Source organism: Desmodus rotundus, chromosome 5 (genome assembly GCF_022682495.2).
Source record: "Desmodus rotundus isolate HL8 chromosome 5, HLdesRot8A.1, whole genome shotgun sequence".
NCBI lineage: Eukaryota > Metazoa > Chordata > Mammalia > Chiroptera > Phyllostomidae > Desmodus > Desmodus rotundus.
In genome coordinates this window covers 47560160-47579647 of record NC_071391.1, presented here as the reverse complement: position 1 = coordinate 47579647, position 19488 = coordinate 47560160, and the positions used below count along the sequence as shown (strand labels likewise).

General features: G+C 43.6%; 1 protein-coding gene across 5 annotated transcripts in view; it reads left to right on the top strand.

The window, feature by feature from the left end:
• C2CD3 (C2 domain containing 3 centriole elongation regulator) overlaps positions 1-19488 on the top strand; it is a 121932-nt gene that overhangs the window by 91173 nt on the left and 11271 nt on the right. For 3 of the 5 annotated variants that reach the window (XM_024572560.4, XM_053924195.2, XM_053924194.2), the window contains exons 29-32: positions 706-867; positions 7163-7386; positions 10674-11598; positions 15180-15291. In XM_024572560.4, coding sequence (XP_024428328.2) covers positions 706-867; positions 7163-7386; positions 10674-11598; positions 15180-15291 — 1423 coding nt within the window. The other 2 variants (XM_053924196.2, XM_045181866.3) reach the window with 2 other exon arrangements.

The window sequence follows — 19488 nt, the reverse complement described above, 5'->3', positions numbered from 1 at the left end:
ATTGTGATGATGGTTGTACAACTCTGAATATACTAAAAACCACTGAATTGTACACTTTAACTAGGTGAATTGTATATGTGAATTATATCTGAGTTAACCTGTTATTTAAAAAGAAGGTTATCGCTGGGGTCAAGTTCTTAAATAACCTGCTAAGGAATTTGAAATTTATTCTGTAGATAAAAAACAGAAGCCAAAACTAGAAAGGAATGATGATGATGAACAGGTTAGTACATGTTGAATGCTTAGAACATTGCTGCAGGTAATAAGCACTCCATAAATGTTGTTCTTATTTCAGATCTGTGTTTTTAAAAAATCACTCAGGCTCTAATATTGAAAATTTATTCAAGGGAAGTGGGTAATATGGAAGGTAAGATTATTTAGGAGATTGTTACAATCCAAGCAGGAGTTGATGAAGCCAGAACTGTAGTATTGGGATGGATTTGCCATACCAAAGTGATTTGTTTATTGTCACACTAGGATGTTTCATAGAAATGGACTCATACAGTATATGGTCTTTTGTGACTGCCTTCTTCTGTTTAGCATGTTCTCAAGCTTCATCCCTGTTGTAGCATGCATGTATCAGTACTTCATTCTTTCTCATGGTTGAACAATTTTCCATTATATAGGTATATCACATTTTGTTTACAAATTGTCACAATTTCCATTGGTTGGAAATTTATTTTGCCCTCATTTAATTCCTGACAGAAGTCATTCCACAAAAAGCCAGGCATCACGGCATGAAGAGCACGTGCAGAACATCCGCCGATTTCATGAATCCCTGCAGCAAGGAGAGGCAGTCTTGCCAAGTGATGCCAAACTGACCGCATCGCCCGTGTCCTCCCGTACTTCCATTCTGACTTCTCTCAGGTGAGGCCCTTTAACTGTAGTGGGGCACAAGGTGAATGGGCAATGGCAACCTAAAACACAGCGTTTCCATCAGCTACCACCGCTCTGGGAGGTTTAATAGCGGCCTTCGTGCACATTAGTGTTGAATTGGACCCAGGTGCCCTGCAGGATTCCTCATAGGTCAGACTCAGCTTGGGGCCTTTTATTCCTTCATGAGGCTCTATTATGGATGCACCATAAATACAGGAACTTAGATTATTTACCAAACTTAATGAAAACCACCCTCACATCTACACAGCCTCTTATCTACTTTACAATTTACAAAGCTTCATTCTGCCCACTGTCTTTATCCTCACAGTCACTGAATTCTTCCAGGCCAGCATCCGTCCATTTAATATTTCCCTATTTCTTTCTTAGCTTAGTCAGCATCTGAGCCAGAGAAGCACTGTGAGAATTGAAAGGGCCATTATAGATCATCTGGATCAGTCCCTGGATTGTTAATAAGACGTATGGTGCAGTGTAAAGGACCTGGCTTCAGAGTCAGATAGGCTTGACTTCCGGTCCTGGCCCTGCCGTTCCCAATGGAAGAGATAGCTATGTTGCCAGATAAGTATAACGTTGTATGATAAGAGTTGCAGGTTTCCTGGCTAAAGGTAGATGGAGGAATGAATAACATTTCTAGGTTTTAATGGAAGGATTTAAAGAAGTCACATATGAACAGGTCTTTGAAGGAACAGATCAACAAATGTGAAGGACATTCTCTGCCAAAAAAACATGCTATGGCCCAGAGGCATAAAACAGCAAGTGAAGTTTGGGGAGCACACTAACAGCACTGCAGGTAGGGTAAAGCTGAGCATAAGATGTAAGGAGCAGGGTGAGTTCTGCACGGGTCAGATCTTGAAGGACCTTGATAGAATGTCAGGCTAAGAGTTTGGACTTTTAAAACAATAATTTTCACATGGAAAGTGATGGGGAGAGGAAGAAGAGTGTGTATAAAGTTCGAGGGGGAAAAAAAGGTTTTGTATTTGGGAAAGACTGACCTATTTGGTTTCATAAAGCAAGCTCAGAAAAGAAAGATTTTCTTTTTAATTGGTGGAACATGGGTTAAAAGGATTGAGCAGTCATGCTATAGACTATGGGAAACTGCTCAGACTTGCGTTACAAGGCAGTGATATGTTGATATTCTCATTTTAGATTCTCAGCTGGGGACTGGAGGCTATTTAAGTGAAACTGTCCATGGTGTGGCTATATTTTATTAGGTCATTCACATAACATAATTTAGAACCCACTGAGAAAAGAGAAGGAGATGCTCTCCTTCACCCTAGAGTAGTTTCCCTCAGCCTCAGCACTGTTGACATTTTGGGCCAGATATTTTGCTGTGGGGGCATGTCCTGTGGTATTTAGCATCATGCCTGGACTCTGCCAACACCAGTAATACCCCCCCATCAGCTATGACAACCAAAAATGTCTCTACATATTGCCGGATGTCTTCTCGACACCAAAATCAGCAGGCTAAAGATCACTGCCTTAGAGCAGTGGTTCTCCACATTTAGCGTGTATCAGAATTGCATGAAAAGACTTGTTAAAACAGTGGTCGCTGGGCCCCACCCATACAATTCCAGTTCAGTAGGGCCTGAGAATTTGCATTTCAACAAGTTCTCAGGTGATGCTGATGCTGCCAGGCTTTGAGAACCACTGCCATAGACAAATCCTCTACCACATGGAGACGAATCAAGATGATTTCAATTTTGTATTACTTCCTTAGGTTCACAAAGCTCGAGACCAGTGTTTCCTTTGAGGCACAGCAATCCTATGAGACGTGCGGGGCAAATATTAATAAGCCTTTTTCACAGATGACAACATTGCAGCTAATGTTAGTAGGTTCTACACCCAGAATCTCTGACAAGGCCAGTTGGGTTTGCGTATTTCCTGAAGTGCCACCATGCTCGCGTTTGTGTGCGTGTTCCTGCTAGAGGTATTTATCCATGTGGCATACACCCAGATACAGACACCTGAGTAAATCCACTGTGATTTGATAGTCACAGCTTTTAGTGACAGAATAGGATAAGCTTTGTCCTCTCATTTAGTTTGGGTTTGTCTCTAAAATATGCAGACTGTTCCTAACAAAAGGATAGAAAGACTTCTGGCTTACTTCATGGGTATTTAGTATCTATGTTGTGCCATTTGTATCAGGCACATTGAGTATGCTAGAGAAACAGAGAAGTTTGAGATATTATCTTCTATTTCCAGATGCTCATGGCCTAGTTAGGAAAACTAAACTAACAGATAATGAGAAAACTAAAGGAAAGTCTCAGACAGCAGATTAGTGGAGATGCCAGGAGTAAAGGAGTTTAAGGGGGAGGTGGCCCAATGATTTGGGGTGATGGACTCTGAAAAGCAGAAATAGGAGCACCTTAAAAGTTGAAAGGAGTAGGGACAGAGCAGGAGGAGTAGCTTGAACTCAGGTTCCAGCATTCAGAGCTGTGAGACAGGAATGAACCCAGTTGGGACAGGGTTGATCTATTAGCATGGAAAAGGCATGAGACTTGGAGTCCCAAATTCTAGGTAGCTACATACCACTCACCCTGGACAAATCACTTAAATTCTCTGATCTTCATTCCTTATCTGTAAAACAGTAACTACTAAACGCTTCTGGTTGGCTGAGAATTAAACAAGATAAGGTACTTGAAAGCATAAAACATAAAATCCTATTCAAGTGAAGGTGGTAGTAGTTGGTGTGATTCTCATCGGAGAAAGGTAAGCATGAATGTGGCCCTCCTTTCCTGCTGATGGCACTTTCACAAACATAGTGAACGTTCCCCAAACCTGCTGGATTTTCTGTAAGAAGTGTGCCAAGCATCAACCCCACAAAGTACAGTACAAGAAGGCCAAGGATTCTCTATATGAACAGGGAAGCAGCATTTTGACAGGAAACAGAATGGCTGTGGTGGGCAGACTAAGCCGATTTTCCACAGAAAGCTTAAACCTACAAAGAAGGCTGAGGCTCGAATACATTGAGTCCAACTGCAGAGCTAAGAGAATGCTGGCTATTAAGAGAGGTAAGCATTTTGAACTGGAAGGAGATAAGAAGAGAAAGGGCCAAGTGATCCTGTTCTAAGCTTCATATTTAGTTTTATTATGTGATGATAAAATCTTGAGGATGTGTTCACTTAAAAAAAAAGAATGAATGTGGCCCAATTAAAGGTTTTTGAACAGATTATTTTAAATAATTTATTCATGTCTATATTTCCCTAAAGGAATCAGCACAGAGCTCATAGTTCATCAGGGGAAAGAGATGTGAAAAACAAGTGATGTGATTGAAGAGTATGGAAAGAATGGTGGTGCCCAGAGGCCCCTTAAACCAACTTAGAGGGTCAGGAAAACCTTGCTAGCAGAGGTCACTTGCTTGAAGGATCAGGAATGGTTATGAGGTAGCAAAGGTTAGTGTTAGCCCAGAGTAAGGGAGGCCTTACTGCATCAGAGGTAGAGGACCTGAGGACATAAGCAAGAGTGGTTTCCTGTAGGGAGATGTGATTTTGTGAGACATCAGAAGAGAAATTGCATAAGCTAGACAGAAGCAGGAGAAAGTTGTCCCTGGGAGTGGGATTGTAGTCAGAAGTGAAGGATGAGTTGGTGGATTGGAGAGAGAGAGTCCAAGTATATACAGGCTAAGTGAGAGGTATTAAGTTCCTAGCTCAAGCAGTAGAATGTCAGGGAAACATAAAAGATCCATATAACTTCCAGTCAAGATGGTGGTGTAAGCAGGCATGGCTCACCTCTTCACACAACCACATCAAAATTACAACTAGAATATAAAACAACCATCACTTAGAACCATCAGAAATCGAGTCGAATGGAAGTCTGACAACTACAGAATTAAAGAAACCACATCCATCCAGACTGGTAGGAGGCACACACACACAGAATGGGCTGGCGTCTCACTCATGTGTGGTGGATAAAAATTCAGGAGGGATATCTCAGGAGCAAGGAGTCCCAGCACCACAGCTGGCCCCCCTGCCCAGGGTTCCAGTGCCAGAAGGTAAGTCCCCACAACTAATGGCTGCAAAAACCAGCAGGGATTGAGTCAGTGGAAGGAACTTCTAGAGCCTCAAACAGTTCCTCTTGACCCACACACGGACTCACCTACTTAGACTCAGCCTCCCTGAGCTCCAGCACCAGGGTAGCAGCTTGAAAAGCACCAGCGGCATACTGGGAGAAGCTGAAGTGTCTAGCATCAAGACAAGCAGAGGCCATTGTCCCTTTTTCAAACCCTCCCCACACAGTCAGCAGGCTGGTGCCATATCTGAGACTCCATCAACCTAGCTTACACTGTTTGACCCACCTTGGAGACCCCCAGAGATTCCACCCCACCCAACTTACAGGCCTACCCAAGCTGCTTTTCCATGTGAATGGCTGGCTGGTCTTGGCTTATGGTTCACAACTTCCTAAATCCTGTCAAATAAGCAATAGCCAGCCTCAGTGAGTGTCAGGCTTGGCACTAGCAGCAGCCAGCCTAGGCTCACAGCTTGGCTTTGCCTGGGACTCTCCAAGCTCAGCACAAGTAGCAGCCATCTCAGATTGCTTTATGCCCCACACAACATGGCCCAGGCAAAACAGGTGGGGGCTGACCGTGGCCTGTACCACCTGGAAAAAACCAAGGCCAGCACATCCAGTGGACAATTAAAGACTACATCAGAGCATTACCACCCTGCCCCTGCACTGTTGATCCTCCATGAGGGTGGACGTTGGTGGTAAGTGGTCACAGCAAATTCTTGCAGCTGAGTGACCTGGGTAAATCCCTCACATTGACCTGCCAACAGCAGTCAAGGCTCAACTACAAGAGAAGGGTGTACTCAGCACACACAAAGGGTGCACCTCAAATACCCAGCTTGGGTGATAGGGAAGGCTGTGCCACTGGAACCTATGAGACACCTACTACATTAGACCATAGTACCATGACATAGAGTCAAAGAGCTCTACCTAATACATAGAAGCAAACACAGGGAGGCTGCCAAAACGAGACAAACATGGCCCAAATGAAAACAGAACAAAACTCCAGAAAAAGAGCTAAACGAAATGGAGATAAGCAATCTATCAGAAGCAGAGCTCAAAACTCTGGTTATAAGAATGTTCAAGGAATTTAGTGAGGACCTCATCAACATAAAAAAAGATCCAGTTAGAAAGGAAGGATACACTAATTAAAATAACAGTTTACAGGGAAACAACAGTAGAGTGGATGAAGGTGAAAATCAAATCAATGATTTGGAACATAAAACAGCATCAACCAACCAATCAGAACAACAGAAGAAAGGATTCCCCCCAGAACTAGGATAGTATAAGCAGCCTTTGGGACAACTTCAAGAGGTTGAACATTCACATCATAAGGGTGCCAGAAAGCGCAAAGAGGAAGAAATTGGAAATCTATTGGAAAAAATAATGAAAGAAAACTTCCCTAAATTAGTGAAGGAAATAGACATGCAAGACCAGGAAGCACAGAAAGTCCCAAACAAGATGGATGCAAAGAGGCCCACTCCAAGACACATCATAATTTAAAATGCCAAAGTTTAAAGATAAAGAGAAATCTTAAAGGCAGCAAGAGACAAGAAGTTAGTTACCTACCAGGGAGTTCCCATAAGACTGTCAGCTGATTTCTCAAAAGAAACTTTGCAGACTAGAAGAGATTGGTAAAAAATATTCAAAGTCATGAAAAGCAGGGACCTACAGCCAAGATTGCTTTACCCAGCAAACCTATCATTTAGAATCCAAGAGCAGATAAAGAGCTTCCCAGACAAGAAAAAACTAAAGAAGTTCACTATCACCAAGCCATTATTATATGAGATGTTAAAAGGACTTATTTAAGAAAAAGAAGAGCAAAACTATGAACAACAAAATGGCAAAAAATACATATCTATCAATAAGTGAATCTAAAAAACAAAGTAAGCAAACAAGAACAGAGATAGAATCATGGATACAGAGAACATTTTGATGGTTGCCAGATGGGAAGGGGTGTGGGGGAATGGGTGAAGAGGTGAGAGGATTAAGACACACAAATAGGCAGTTACAGAATAGCCATGGGGATGTAATGTACAGTATAGGAGATGAAGCAGCCAAAGAACTTATACATATGGCCTATGGACATGAACAATGGTGGAGGAATTGCCTGAGTGTGTGGGGCATACTGGGTGGAGGGGGGCAAAAGGGAAAAAATCAGGACAACTGTAATAGCATAATCAATATAATAAAACTTTTTATAAAGATGATGCATATCATCCCAGTGAATGGCCCTTTTGTCTCTTTTCCCCTTCTTTTTCTACAGGAGGAATCTGAGTGAGCTAGATCAGATTCAGCGGTACTTCAGCCAGAAGCTCACCAAGCCTTTACTTCTTCCCCTCAGTCCCGAGACTCAGATCATGTCGCAGAGCCAAGAGAGCCCTGCTACAGACCATGGTGCACCAGGAGCCAGCAGCATAGACCCTGAGAGCCAGTGCATCCTGGAGAAATCTAATAACCTGGTGTTGCAAGTCAGCTCCCTAATCACAGGTATGGCTCAGGGCCCCTCTTGAGGAGTTACGGTCACTGGGTACCTTTCGTAAAGCGGTTGAATGCCTACCCTCAGACAAGCTCCTATGACCAACAAAGACCAACAGCTTTCATCATCTTATTTATTTGTCATCTTTTTGTCTTGGAAGGAGAGGCATAGTAGCACGAGACAGGAGCGTGTGCCATGGAAAGAGCATTGATTGGACTGAGAGGCAGGAGGCCCCCGGGAGGTCTTTGGTGGGTTTCTAGCAAGGACTTAGTATTTGACTTCTCCCTAACCTGCCTTTTCCCTTCTTGAGGTTTCCCTAACCAAAAAAAGGAGGGCCAGGTTTGAATTAGATGAGTTCTTCAGTAGTTCTTGACCTTGTGCTGCTCTATTTTCAGAAAAAGACAACTACAAATATATTTAAAGTTCTAATTCTCAGAGCCCAGAGTCTGCATTTTTAGCAAACACCCCAGATGCTTTTGGATGTTGGCAGTCTATCGTCCACCCTTTGAAAAACCCCTTAAAGTGTTGGTTCTCACTTGGGCTGTATGTTGGAATTACTGAGGGAGCTTTTGAAAATCCAGATGCCCCGGCTGCAGCACAGGTCCGTTGTGTCAGGGTCTCTAAGAGTGGGACCCGGGCATGAGTAGTTTTCATAACTCCTCGGGTAATTCCACTGTGCATCCCAGACAGAGATCACTCTAGAACAAGTATTTCCATACTTTCTGGAGACAAGAATCACCTGGGCTATTTCTTTTGAAACACAGATTGCTGGGTCCAGGGTTAAGCCCTGGAAACTTATATATCGGGCACACTTTGGAGAGTATTGAGAAATCATTTAGATCAGCACCAAAACTCAGCTCTTACTTGGAATCATTTTTGCTCAAGGAAAATGTGTGAATATATACAGGGATGGGTAAGTTCTATTTTCTTTGTTGAAAGGGAAAAAAGCCACCAGAAATTGATATTAAGTACAGATCTTCCTAACTTCTTTTCCCTGATATCTAACCTGTTGGTAGCCAGGGCCCCAGGAGTGCACTGTGTTTTTGCCTTCCACTTGCTTGGGTACTCAGTCAGGTATTTACTGAGCACCAACCGTGCTCGGCACTATTGTGTTACTAGTTCCAGGAATACACAGTGGTGGACGAGACAGGCGCTGTCTTTGCTTTCATCAAGCGCACATTCTGTAGTCAACCAAAGAAGCTGCCCCTGATCCTTGGCCAGGTGGTCAGTTGGTTGGAGCATCATCCCGTACACCAAAAGGTTATGTTTGTTTGATTCTCGGTCAGGGCACATACCTAGGTTATGGGTTTGATCCCTAGTCAGGATGTGTATGGGAGGGGACCAATAGATGTTTCTCTATCACATCGGTGTTTCTTTCTCTTTCTTTCTCTCTCTTCCTTCCTCTCTCTCTAAAATCAATAAACATATCCTCAGGTGAGGATTAAAAAGAAAGAAAAAAGAAACTGCCCCCCAGAAAGAAAGCAAAGAGCAAAATGGGGAGGCTCCTTTGGGGTGGAAAGGAGAGTAAATAGGGAATCCCTTTAAAGGGTTGTATTAAACGAGGAGAGAGAAAAGAACTAAAGGATTGAAACTGGAGGGCCTTGAAGGCAAGTTTGAGAGTTTAATCTTTATCCTGAAAGAAAGTGGGGAGTTCTAAGCAAGGGATGACAAAATGAGAACTGACATTCAGAAGGAGAGGATGAATTTTGAAAGAGAGAGATGACTGAATCAGGGAAACTAGTTTAAATAAACTCCCTCTGCCTCCGTCACATCTCAGTACACTTTTGAAGAAGTCATTGGACAGGTGGATATGAGTGAAACTGGACAAGGAGTTACTGAATGGTGGTTTTGTTTATGTGTAGGTCCTTTGCTGGGCCCTGAAATTGCAACATGCATCAGACATATATGTTCTCTGCCTTTGAGAAGCTCACAATCTGATAGAAGGAATATAGAGAGAAACAGTTGCTCAATAGCATTTCTTGTGCCTCCGTGTGGAACAAAGGTGTGTAGCCATCACATCCAGCCGGTGCATCTGAGAGTGCTTCCTGGAGGATGTGCGGTAGAGCAGGGCCTTAAAGGGTGGGCTGGTTTATAAAAAGCAGAAAGACTGCTCCAGAACAGGAGGGCAGTTCAGGCCAAAGAACCAGGATCAACTAAGTGTGCTTTCTGGTTCCTGTTTCTATTTGCAAGCGGGGCTGTTCCATTTTTATACATCTACTCACTGCCCTTTGAGACCTGAACATTGTCACTATATTAAACCTAGCCAGCACCTTCTGTAGGCCAAGCAATCCATTAGATGCTGTGAAGGAGATGTGCTTCCTACCCCTGGGAGTCAGATTTGCCTCCCAACTGCTTTTTCTTCTCAGATAATCCTGTGAACATATAACATTTATTGTGTGTGTTTATTAACTTACTCCCTACCATTTCATCCCCAAAACAAGTTTAGGTGACTGGTGGCTTCCATTTTTTGTCTGTATATGTGCCACACAATGTGCGCCTGTTTACCGTATGTATTCCTCACACCAGAACCTTGGGGAAGGGCGGTGTTAATCATATTTTAAAGATAAATAGGCTCTGGGTTGCAGGCCAGGTCAGGTGCTCAGGGGGCGGCGCATGAGAGGCAGCTACACATTGATGTTTCTCTCCTTCTCTGCCTTCCTCCCTTCCCCTCTGTCTAAAATAAATAAATATATTTTTAAATTTTTTTAAAGATAAATAGACTCAGAATAGTTTGCTGGCAACCACGAAGTTGATAGGATTTGAACCAAAGACTGACCAGCTCCAAAGTCTCTGCTCTTTCCAACACACCGTGCTGCCTCCATATTCTTTGTGAAACTCCCCTGCCTTATCATTTGGGTGGTAGACATTTCCTTGTTTTCGTTTTCCAAGTAAAACAGATACTTCAAATAGTTGTCATCAAATAGGTAAATAAGTGGATTCTCATTTTGGTTTTTAATATAGGTAATTACTGAAGTAAATGGAAGCATGAACATGCCCACCAGGACTCCCAGCTCCCAAGAATTCCTGAGCAGGAGCAGATAGTCTCTGAAAGCGTTTCTACAGATACTGTAACCACAACTTTAAATAGATTAGATTTTGGTGTTCTGATACTAGAATAAAGTGCTAGAAATTTTACTGCCTTGAATATAGTTTCACTGACTCTTGGGTGGATTAACTGTCTTTAAGATTTGTTCAAAGTCTGATTGCAAGAATACTTCTGAAGCGCGAAGCTAGTGTGGGAAAGTTGAGTGGTCTGTGGCCCTACCTTGTAGTAAGAATGATATCTGTTGCTGTTCAGATCTGCAGACTATCACCAGGAACTCTCAAGCATCTTTGAGTTCTCACCAAGCCAGGAGTAGAAGCAGAGATGTTACCACTTTCCCAGCTGCTCAGAACCCAGAAGCCATGCAAGAACGAAGCACAACTCCAGACCTGCCCTTGGCAAGAGCTCCAGATGAGCGTACAGCCTCCCCTCTTCCCCCTGCTCTTGAAGAGTCTTTGAGTGGAAGAGGAAGAGGAATACTCCATGAGTCCCTTGGACATTCCATACCTATTACAAGAATGCAGAGCAATGAGGAAAATGAGACAGGCCCAGCCTACAGTGACGAGGACTATGAGGAAGACATCATTGAGCCCAGGACACTCAATGAGATCACCACCATAACAGACAAAACTAGCCCTTGGTCCAGTTTTGTGTCAGACACAAGTGAGATCATTAGCCTTCAGCCCGATGAGGTGCAGAGGGTAGGCCCCTCTTGTCCTTCTGCAGAGCCGTGCCTTAGAGAGGAGCTCAAGGTCAGAAGTAGTTTTATGTTCAGCCCAGAAAGGGCTGTCAACCCCCACCTACCTAGGCAGGGTTCTGCTAGCCAAAGTCATGCTCCTTGTGAGGGTGGGGGCTCTAAGGCTAGAGGTGGAGAGCCTGCCTCAGCAGACCCTCAGCTCATCGAGTGCGTGACACACTCAGGAGCCCAACAGAACACTTGCTCACCAAGGGCAGATCAGGACCAGGAGCCCATAGCAAAGGCCCAGGCTGAGAATGAAGCTGCCTCCAGTGAACTAAGTGACTCTGCTGATAGCTTCGAGAAATTCCCTCTATACCTAGAACAAAAAGCCTCCCAGAACAAAAGGGAAAATCATAAGGGGCTACCCATTAACTGCCCTGACATCAGGCAGAAGCAGGCAACATCTGGACCAGAGGTCTCCACAAAGCAGAGCCTCCTTCTGTATCCTTTGGTGTTCCCCACAAGTAGCCCCTTAAGCCATATGTAGGCATTTCGGATGCTGGTGCTTAGGCCAGCCTCGTGTGAGTATGAGCAATGGCTGCCGCCACCATGTGATGCTCTGAGGGGCGTAGGAAAACCCTTCAGAAGACTCACCTGCACTGACAAGGTGCTCCAATTCTCCCATCAACACCAGCCCTCTGAAGCACAGTACTGTGAACTGGATTTAGATGTTGGGAGCACATTTATTAGCCTGTTCTAGCCTGATTAACCTATTGGGTATTTTACACCCGAAGGCAAGGCTGTGGCTCTAAGGGATGAAACCTTTCATCTCAGTTGAAATAGAAGTGGAGGGTGTAGACAGGGGAAAGAAGAGTGCTGTCACTGATTGAGCATTTACTATGTACCAGGCACTTTAGTACACTTTTCAGTTCAGTCATCTCAAGTCTTTAAGGTAGGCGTTACTATTCTATTTTGCATGTAAGGAAACTGAGGCTCCAAATTAGTGATTTGCTTTAAAAGAAAAGCAAATGGAGCCAGGGGAGAGGAAGTAGGCATAGTTGATATGGCAGTGCTTCGGGGAGAAGGACACCTTCTTTCCCCTTTGAAACACAGATGGACACATTATGGGAAAAGGAAACCACTTAGGACCATCCACAGACCTCACGTGTGCAGCCTAACCAGTTGGCTTTAAAGCGTGAAATGACTGGAAACTGAGTCCTGAAAGCCAAGTCTCCGGTGGAGTTCCCTGGCCCCGCTCATTCTGGCTTCTGACGTTGCTGCCTTTGCAGTCAATTTAGTTGTGCCCACAAAGTACAGTCAGTGGAGGGGCGGTCACAGGCCCCAATTCAGACCTTCCCAACTATTTATTCTTGCAAAAAAACAAAACAAAAAAAACAAAGCAAAACAAGTATTGCCAGGCCTTGTGCTTGTGCTGTGTACTGAGGACAGACTCGAATCGGATCTTACCTCAAGAAAGTTCCCATTATTAGGTAGGAGACTGGTAATGACAGTAACAGTAAACAGACAATGACATTTATTGTTCTAAGTGCTGTGATGAGAGATGGGCTAAAGGCTGGGGAACAAGAAGAGGAAGCTGCCTTAACTCTGCTTGGAGGTATCCCAGTAAGAGACATTAGAGCTGGTCCTCAGAGATGAATGGGCATTCTGTAGACAGAGATGAGAAAGTGAACTGTGCGTGCAGGGCCATAGCCAGGTGAAAGAGCCTGGCCTGTGGGCAGCAGTTCATGTGGTTAGCCCAGGGGTAAGTGGGCTAGTGAGAGGTGAGATGGGGCTGGATCTCCAAGGGCCTTTATGCCAGGCTAAGGTGCTCTGGGCTCTATCCTGCAAGCAAATGAAACTTCAGCTTCCTTATCTTTAAAATGGAGATAATAGAACTTTTCTTGGGGTTGTTGTGAAACTTAAGTTAATGATGTAAACTACCTAGCACAGTGCCTGGAAGTGTTCAGTAAATGTTAACTAGTGAGCAAGAGTGTGATATGGTCAGATACACATATTAGGAAAGTCACCCAGTTTCCTGTAAAGGGAGGATTGGATCCGAGGAGACCAGGTAGGAAACTCACAATAATAAAAGATGAAGAAAGTCTGACCTAAAGCATAGACTGCTTTGTGATGAAGAGGAGAGAGGTGGGTTTGAGAGGATTTGATAGGGAGGGGTAAAGGATGAAAAAGGGAAACATAAAGTATGACTTAGAGATTTCTTCTTAAGTAATAGGTAGTGATGTCATTCACTGGATAGGGAACCGCACATGAAGACGGTTTGTGGAGGAGAGCACATTTCCATTGTGGACATGTGCCTGCAGGACATTCCGGCCTGGAGTTCAGGACAGGGTCAGCTGTACAGATAGTCGTCTCTGGAAATATTTAAGGGCAGCAGGGAGAGCATAAAAAGGGAGAACCATACACACAAAACAGAGTCCTGAGGGTCGATACATAAAAGGCAGGCAGAACAGACACCCACAAAGAAGAGCTGGTCAGAGGTGAAGGACCGAAGAGAGGTGGTGTGGGAGCAGAGTTTCAGGGATCAGTGGCCAACACTCTGACGCTGAGGACAGGCCCCCTAGAATATGGACTGACTTGTACTCACTGGCTTTAGCGTTAAGGAGGACAGTGCAAAAGGGGAAATGCATGGCAAATTGTGGTGGGAGAGGGAACCAGTGGCAAGGACCATGAGAACAAGCAACTTTTCCCCAGTAACAGGGAAGACAAGATTAGCTGACGTTTATTGAGTGTTTGATATGTGTCAAATACCATTCTAAGCACTTTGCATATATAAGCTCTTAGTTATTAAAACAAAAAGTACTATTACATCCATTTTGCTGGTGAAGAAACAGGCACAAAAGTGAGCTTTCCTGACGTTATCATTTAATAAGTGACAGGAGTAACCGTAGGACCAGGACCCTTGCAAAGGCAGGAGAGGATGGGTGGGGGATGCTTCATTGTTTCAGACTCACCCCAGGCCTCTCAGCAACTCTGTTCCTTCCGCACAGCCCCAGTGGCTGGCTGGCAGAGTCCGCAGCAGTCGGAGCAGCCACAGCAAATAGGCCTACCTCGCCAGGGCCTCTGAAGGAAAGAGTCAGGGATTGAACCAGAGTAAGAAATGATGCATTTCATTCATTTAGTAGATATTTATCGAAAACTTGCTGTGTTCTAGGTACTATGCCAGGTGACAGGAGTGTGGCTCTGAAAGAGATTATCCCCGCCCTCTTGGAGTTCAGAGTCTAGCATAGAAGGCTGATGATAAACCAGTTTGAATCAGAACCATATTTAGCTTATTGAGCAGAAACAAAAAATTAAACATCAAAATAGCCCCCGCCTTCCCCTCTCAAACTGAATCAGTGCTTTGAACAAATACTTGTTCTCAACACGGTGCTGCATACTTCCAGAAGATACAGTGGAGAAGTGAAAGATCTAGTATCTGCCTTCAAGGGCTCACACCCAAACTGGGTGGACCAGCTGTGCCCACTTAGGCGGAGTTCTCTTTTCTGGATGTGAGCAGAGAACACCCAGGAGGACAGACCCTCCCTTATTCCCAGGCATCTTCCTCCAGTCTAAGGCACCGGCCCTAGTCATTTGGTCTGACTGACCGCTGACAGCTCAGTTTTTGGCCAGCAGGCCCTCAGGACATATTCATCACTTGCTACGTACCAGGTAGCTCTAGGGAAGTAGGCGGGTAACTGAGGGAAACTATGCCATCTTTGCCTTTGAGAAGTTTAGGGAATATTGAAAGAAAATACATTGAGATTCATGTCAGACTAGATCATCAAGCACTATCCTGTAATGCAAACTCTGCTCTAGACAACGAGAGAAGGAGGCATCACTGTGGGCTAAGATCAGGAGAAAGCTTCCTAGAGGGGGTGGGACTTAAACTGACCCATAAAGAAAGCATAGACTGTGATTCGTTAGGAGTGGGGAGAGACTTCCAGGCAGGGATAACTGCTTGAGCAAAGGATTCATGGTCATGAATAGAGGGGGGACAAATGGGTGTGATTGAGGTCAGTGAAGATGCAGTCGGACGAGTGGGAGGATTTCTACATGTTTGTGTCCCTTAACTATTGTTACAGCCCTGAGCCCATTGTGGTGCCCAACTTCTTTTTGCCTCCCCAGCAGCTGGAGGCCTCCCTGCGGATGCTCTCATTCTCTACAGCTTTGCCACCACCAGCCACAACAGATCAGGTAAGAGACTGTCCTCTCTATAGAGTCATCTCGTCTATGAAGGTGTACAGACTGCAAAGCTACCCCGGGCTGACATCCTGAAAAGGCAGTGGCAGTGGTCACTCTCCACGCTTGTACTGAGCACATCCTGTGGGCCCACCAGTAGGTAAGGAGCTCAGGAAAACTGAGGAAGAACAAATGTATTAAGGGCAGAGCATCATCAGTTGAGATGATGTGGGAGAAACAATGCAGAAGCATAAAAGCGGGACAGTTGAGAAATGCATACCTTGTGCTGTGGGAGCTCCACCTAAGCAAAGGTGCGTGTGTGCGGAGGAAGCTTCCAGCAGGAGGGGCAACCTTAGGAGACCTGACAGGTGAGTAAGGTGTGGATGAAGAGAGTAATACCAGTGGTATACCTTCTTGTTGTTTACAGAACACCTCAGAACTATTCATCATTCAGCTGAGTTAGGTGGCTGGTAAAAATCCCAGTTCTTCTGTTTTCTGTCTTAGCACGGCACCTGACCTTCCTTGAAGGCAGCAAGAAAAAAATAATGGTGACTACTTTCCTAATCACTCAACATATATTTATTATCAGGCATCATGTTGAGTGCTGAGCATACAATAGTAAATAAGACAAATTCCCAGTCTTCATGGAGCACAAATAATAAACAAGAAATTAAACATTTGTCAATTGTGATGAGTACTGGGTGTTCTGATAAAGAACAGGGTCTGAGGAGTCAGTATTTAAGCTGAAAGGTCATCAGTGTGGTGCTTGCCAGGTACCAGGCACTGTTCGAAGCTCTTTGTATTAACTGACATACTTGATGAGGCACACACCTTTATCCCTCCCTATTTTAAGGTGAGATACCGAAGCACGCCCAGCTAGTAAGTGGTAGAGCCACGACTGGAACCCAAGTAGGGTTCTGATTTCAAAGTCTGTGCTCCTGACCTCTATACTATAGTGAGAAGGAGCCAGCTGTGTAAGCAACTTGGAGAGCAGTATTCCAGGCAGAGAAAATAGCAAATGCAAAGGCCATGAGGCCAAAGGGCTCAGCGTGATCTAGGACCTGCCACAGAGCCAGTGGCACTGGGACATAGAGACTGACACGATGAGGTTGAAGGTCCAGATCATGAAGGACTTGTAAATCACGGAGAGGAGTTTCGATTTTATTCTAAATGCAGGGCTATTCATTGAAGGGTGTTAAGCAGGAGAGGGAGATCTAACTCAATTTTAAAGAATTCACCCAAGGCACTGAACAGAGAGCGGGTTGTCTCTCAGATTTGGCAGCGTGACGGTCATCGTGACCTTGAAAGGGCAATCACGGGGATGCAGAAGGGAAAGGAGTGTGTGCCAGGCACCACTCTAGGTCCTGGGATAGAGTAGGCTCAAAGCCCCAGCCTCGTGGAACTTAAAAAAATAAGGTAATTACAGAGAATAATAGATGTCACAGACAACATGTATTTAGCTTAGTAATCATAATAGCTAATACCTATTTAATGCTTACTCTGCACTAGACATTAAGTATTTTACATGTATAAACTCATTTACCATATTTTGCTGTGTATAATGCACACTTTTTTGCCCAAATTTTTGAGGAAAAAATAAGGATGCGCATTATATATGGGTAGTACTAATTTCGTATCTGTATGTATTTTTAATTCTTTTATTTATGCTTATGCATTAAAAATGTAACTAGAAAGCAGTAACAATATCCATATGCAGAATAGTACCCTGGAATACAATAATTGGTTTTGTTTTGAAATATAAATAAATAATAATTGAATTAAAAAATTAAAACGAAAGATTTTTTTCCCAAAAGTTTGGGCCAGAAACATGGGTGCACATTTTACACAGGAGCTCATTAAACACAGCAAAATATGGTAACTCTTCCAATGGTTAAATGAGGCGGGTACTGTTGTCATCCCCATTTAGTAAATGAGAAAACCGAGACTCAGAGCTTCCCATACCAACCTACAAGGTATTATTATTATTATTTCTATTTTGTAGAGATGCATAAAGGTTAAGTCACTTGCTCAGGGTCTCCCAACTACTAAGGGATAAACAAATGTATGACTCCAAATTTTGCTTTTCATTACCCCACTTTAAAATCAGACACTTCTCTTATGACATATTTTTCTGACCAATTTGCCTACTTTTAAATAGGCTTTGTTTTGCAGTTACCACTTGAACTTTTTTTTATGCTTCTCCAGAGCCTGCTTTGATGACAGATGGGGTCAGTGCAGAAGTACCCTGAGAGCCTGAGGTTGTAGTCCTAAAGAGGAGCCTTTAGATGTCTGATCCTTTTCCTGGTTTGCCTTCTCCCTCTCCCCCTCAACTTCCCAGCACCATTTTCAGGACATTTCATTTATTTGGCACATAGATCAACCTAAGTTCCCACACACCTCAGTTTTTATCACATTCGTAAATTCTCTCCTAGAGGAGGAGAGGCGCCAGTCCCTACCCAGGAACTCTGATTTTTGTGACCTTTATTCCAAACTCCAGTTTATGGTCAGCAGCTCATAATCTCTTTCGTCTCTGCTTTCTCCCTTGCATGTCCCATACATACCCATCAGCATTTACATAAAGGTCACAGGGCTACGTCCAGGCAACAAGCACAAGCTTGTAAGCGAGACATCAGGGGGTGAAATACTTAATCTGCTAGTCATTAGCTAAGTTTCTGAATCTTGAGTGCCTTATAAATGATATCAGGCTATTAGAATTCTTACCCACTGGGATGATGGCAAGAATTGCCCTAGAGGGAAAAAGTAGATGCTGTTAATTCCCTTTCCGTTTTCCCCACTCAGCCAAGTGGGTGAAGTGTCAGAGAGTCACGCCCCTTAGCAAGGGAGGCCCGTGAGCCACTTTGAGTAGTTTTCCCTCACCTGTCAAGCAGAACTGCTGTTCCTGCCCTTGTATTTCTGCCTTCGTAATGCGCCACCTCCAAGGGGACATACTACTGTCCTTGATCTATTAAATAGGAGGTACAAAATGTGGGAGAGGGAGAAGTAAGAATTTTCATTTCAGTTAAAGAGCAAGTCTAGTTTTGAAAAGATGTCTCACACTTTCCAGCCTTTTTTCTTTCAATGATAGCAAAATGTCATTGTTTCTCTGGTGATCGATCACAGGGTCAGCTCTCCCTTCTGGGTCCTAGTTGAGGTAACTAATATCACAGTTCACCCAGAACTGTCCCATTTTCAGCACTGAAAATCCTACAACCCAGGAAGCCTCAAGAGGTTGATCATGTTCACTGTTGACAGCCTCTCTCACTACCTGATGATTTGCAGCTTCATGGTTCCTGAGTCTCGTGCTCTTAGCCAGGTGCCCACCAATGCTAGGCAACCTAGGAATCACATCAAGTATGTGTTTAAGGCACAAGTGGAGACTCCAAAAAAATTATGAGAAAAAAATTTAAGAATTATATATATTTTTAAACATTGAAACAGTCACTGTGGGATAAATCAGAACTACTATTGCGTTGGCCAAAACACTCGTTTGGTTCTTTCCATAAGGTGGCTCTGCTCTAGTAGCGCTTAGTTGTCTTTCTCTTCATTCGAAACAGTTTTGTTAGATTGCATTGTGACAGCTGTGCTATCAGTGTGCACTTAAAAAGAACTTACCAAAATGGGTGAATTTTTGTGTAGTCATTTTAATATTGAAGATGGAAGAAAATAAGCAACATTTTTGGCATATTATGGTTAATTATTTCAAGAAAGGTAAAAATGCAACTGAAGCGCAAAAAAAGATTTGTGCAGAATCTTCGTACAGAGAAGTGCCGTGACTGGTCAAAAGAGGTTTGCGAAGTTACGGGCTGGAGACTCCTCGCTGTACGATGCTCCATGTTCATAGACCAGGTGAATTTGATAGCAACCACACTGAGACATTAATTGAGAACAATCCACATTATACCGTGCAGGAGATAGCCGACATACTCAAAATATCCAAATCAATGAACTTACTGGTGAAAATGAAAAATGTGTCTTTTATTTTATGGAAAAAACTAAACAGATTTTTTGGCCAACCCAGTATTAACTTCCTTATGCTTATGGTTTATTTTAGATTTAATTGTGAATTATATCTGGGCAAGGGCACCATAATCATCTCAGCTTGGGGTCTCTGAAGGTCTTAAAAGTGGTCTTATCTTGAAAAACTTAAGATAAAAAGAGTCTTATGTATTTATCCACATATTTATTATTTCTTGTGTTCCATTCTTTCTGATT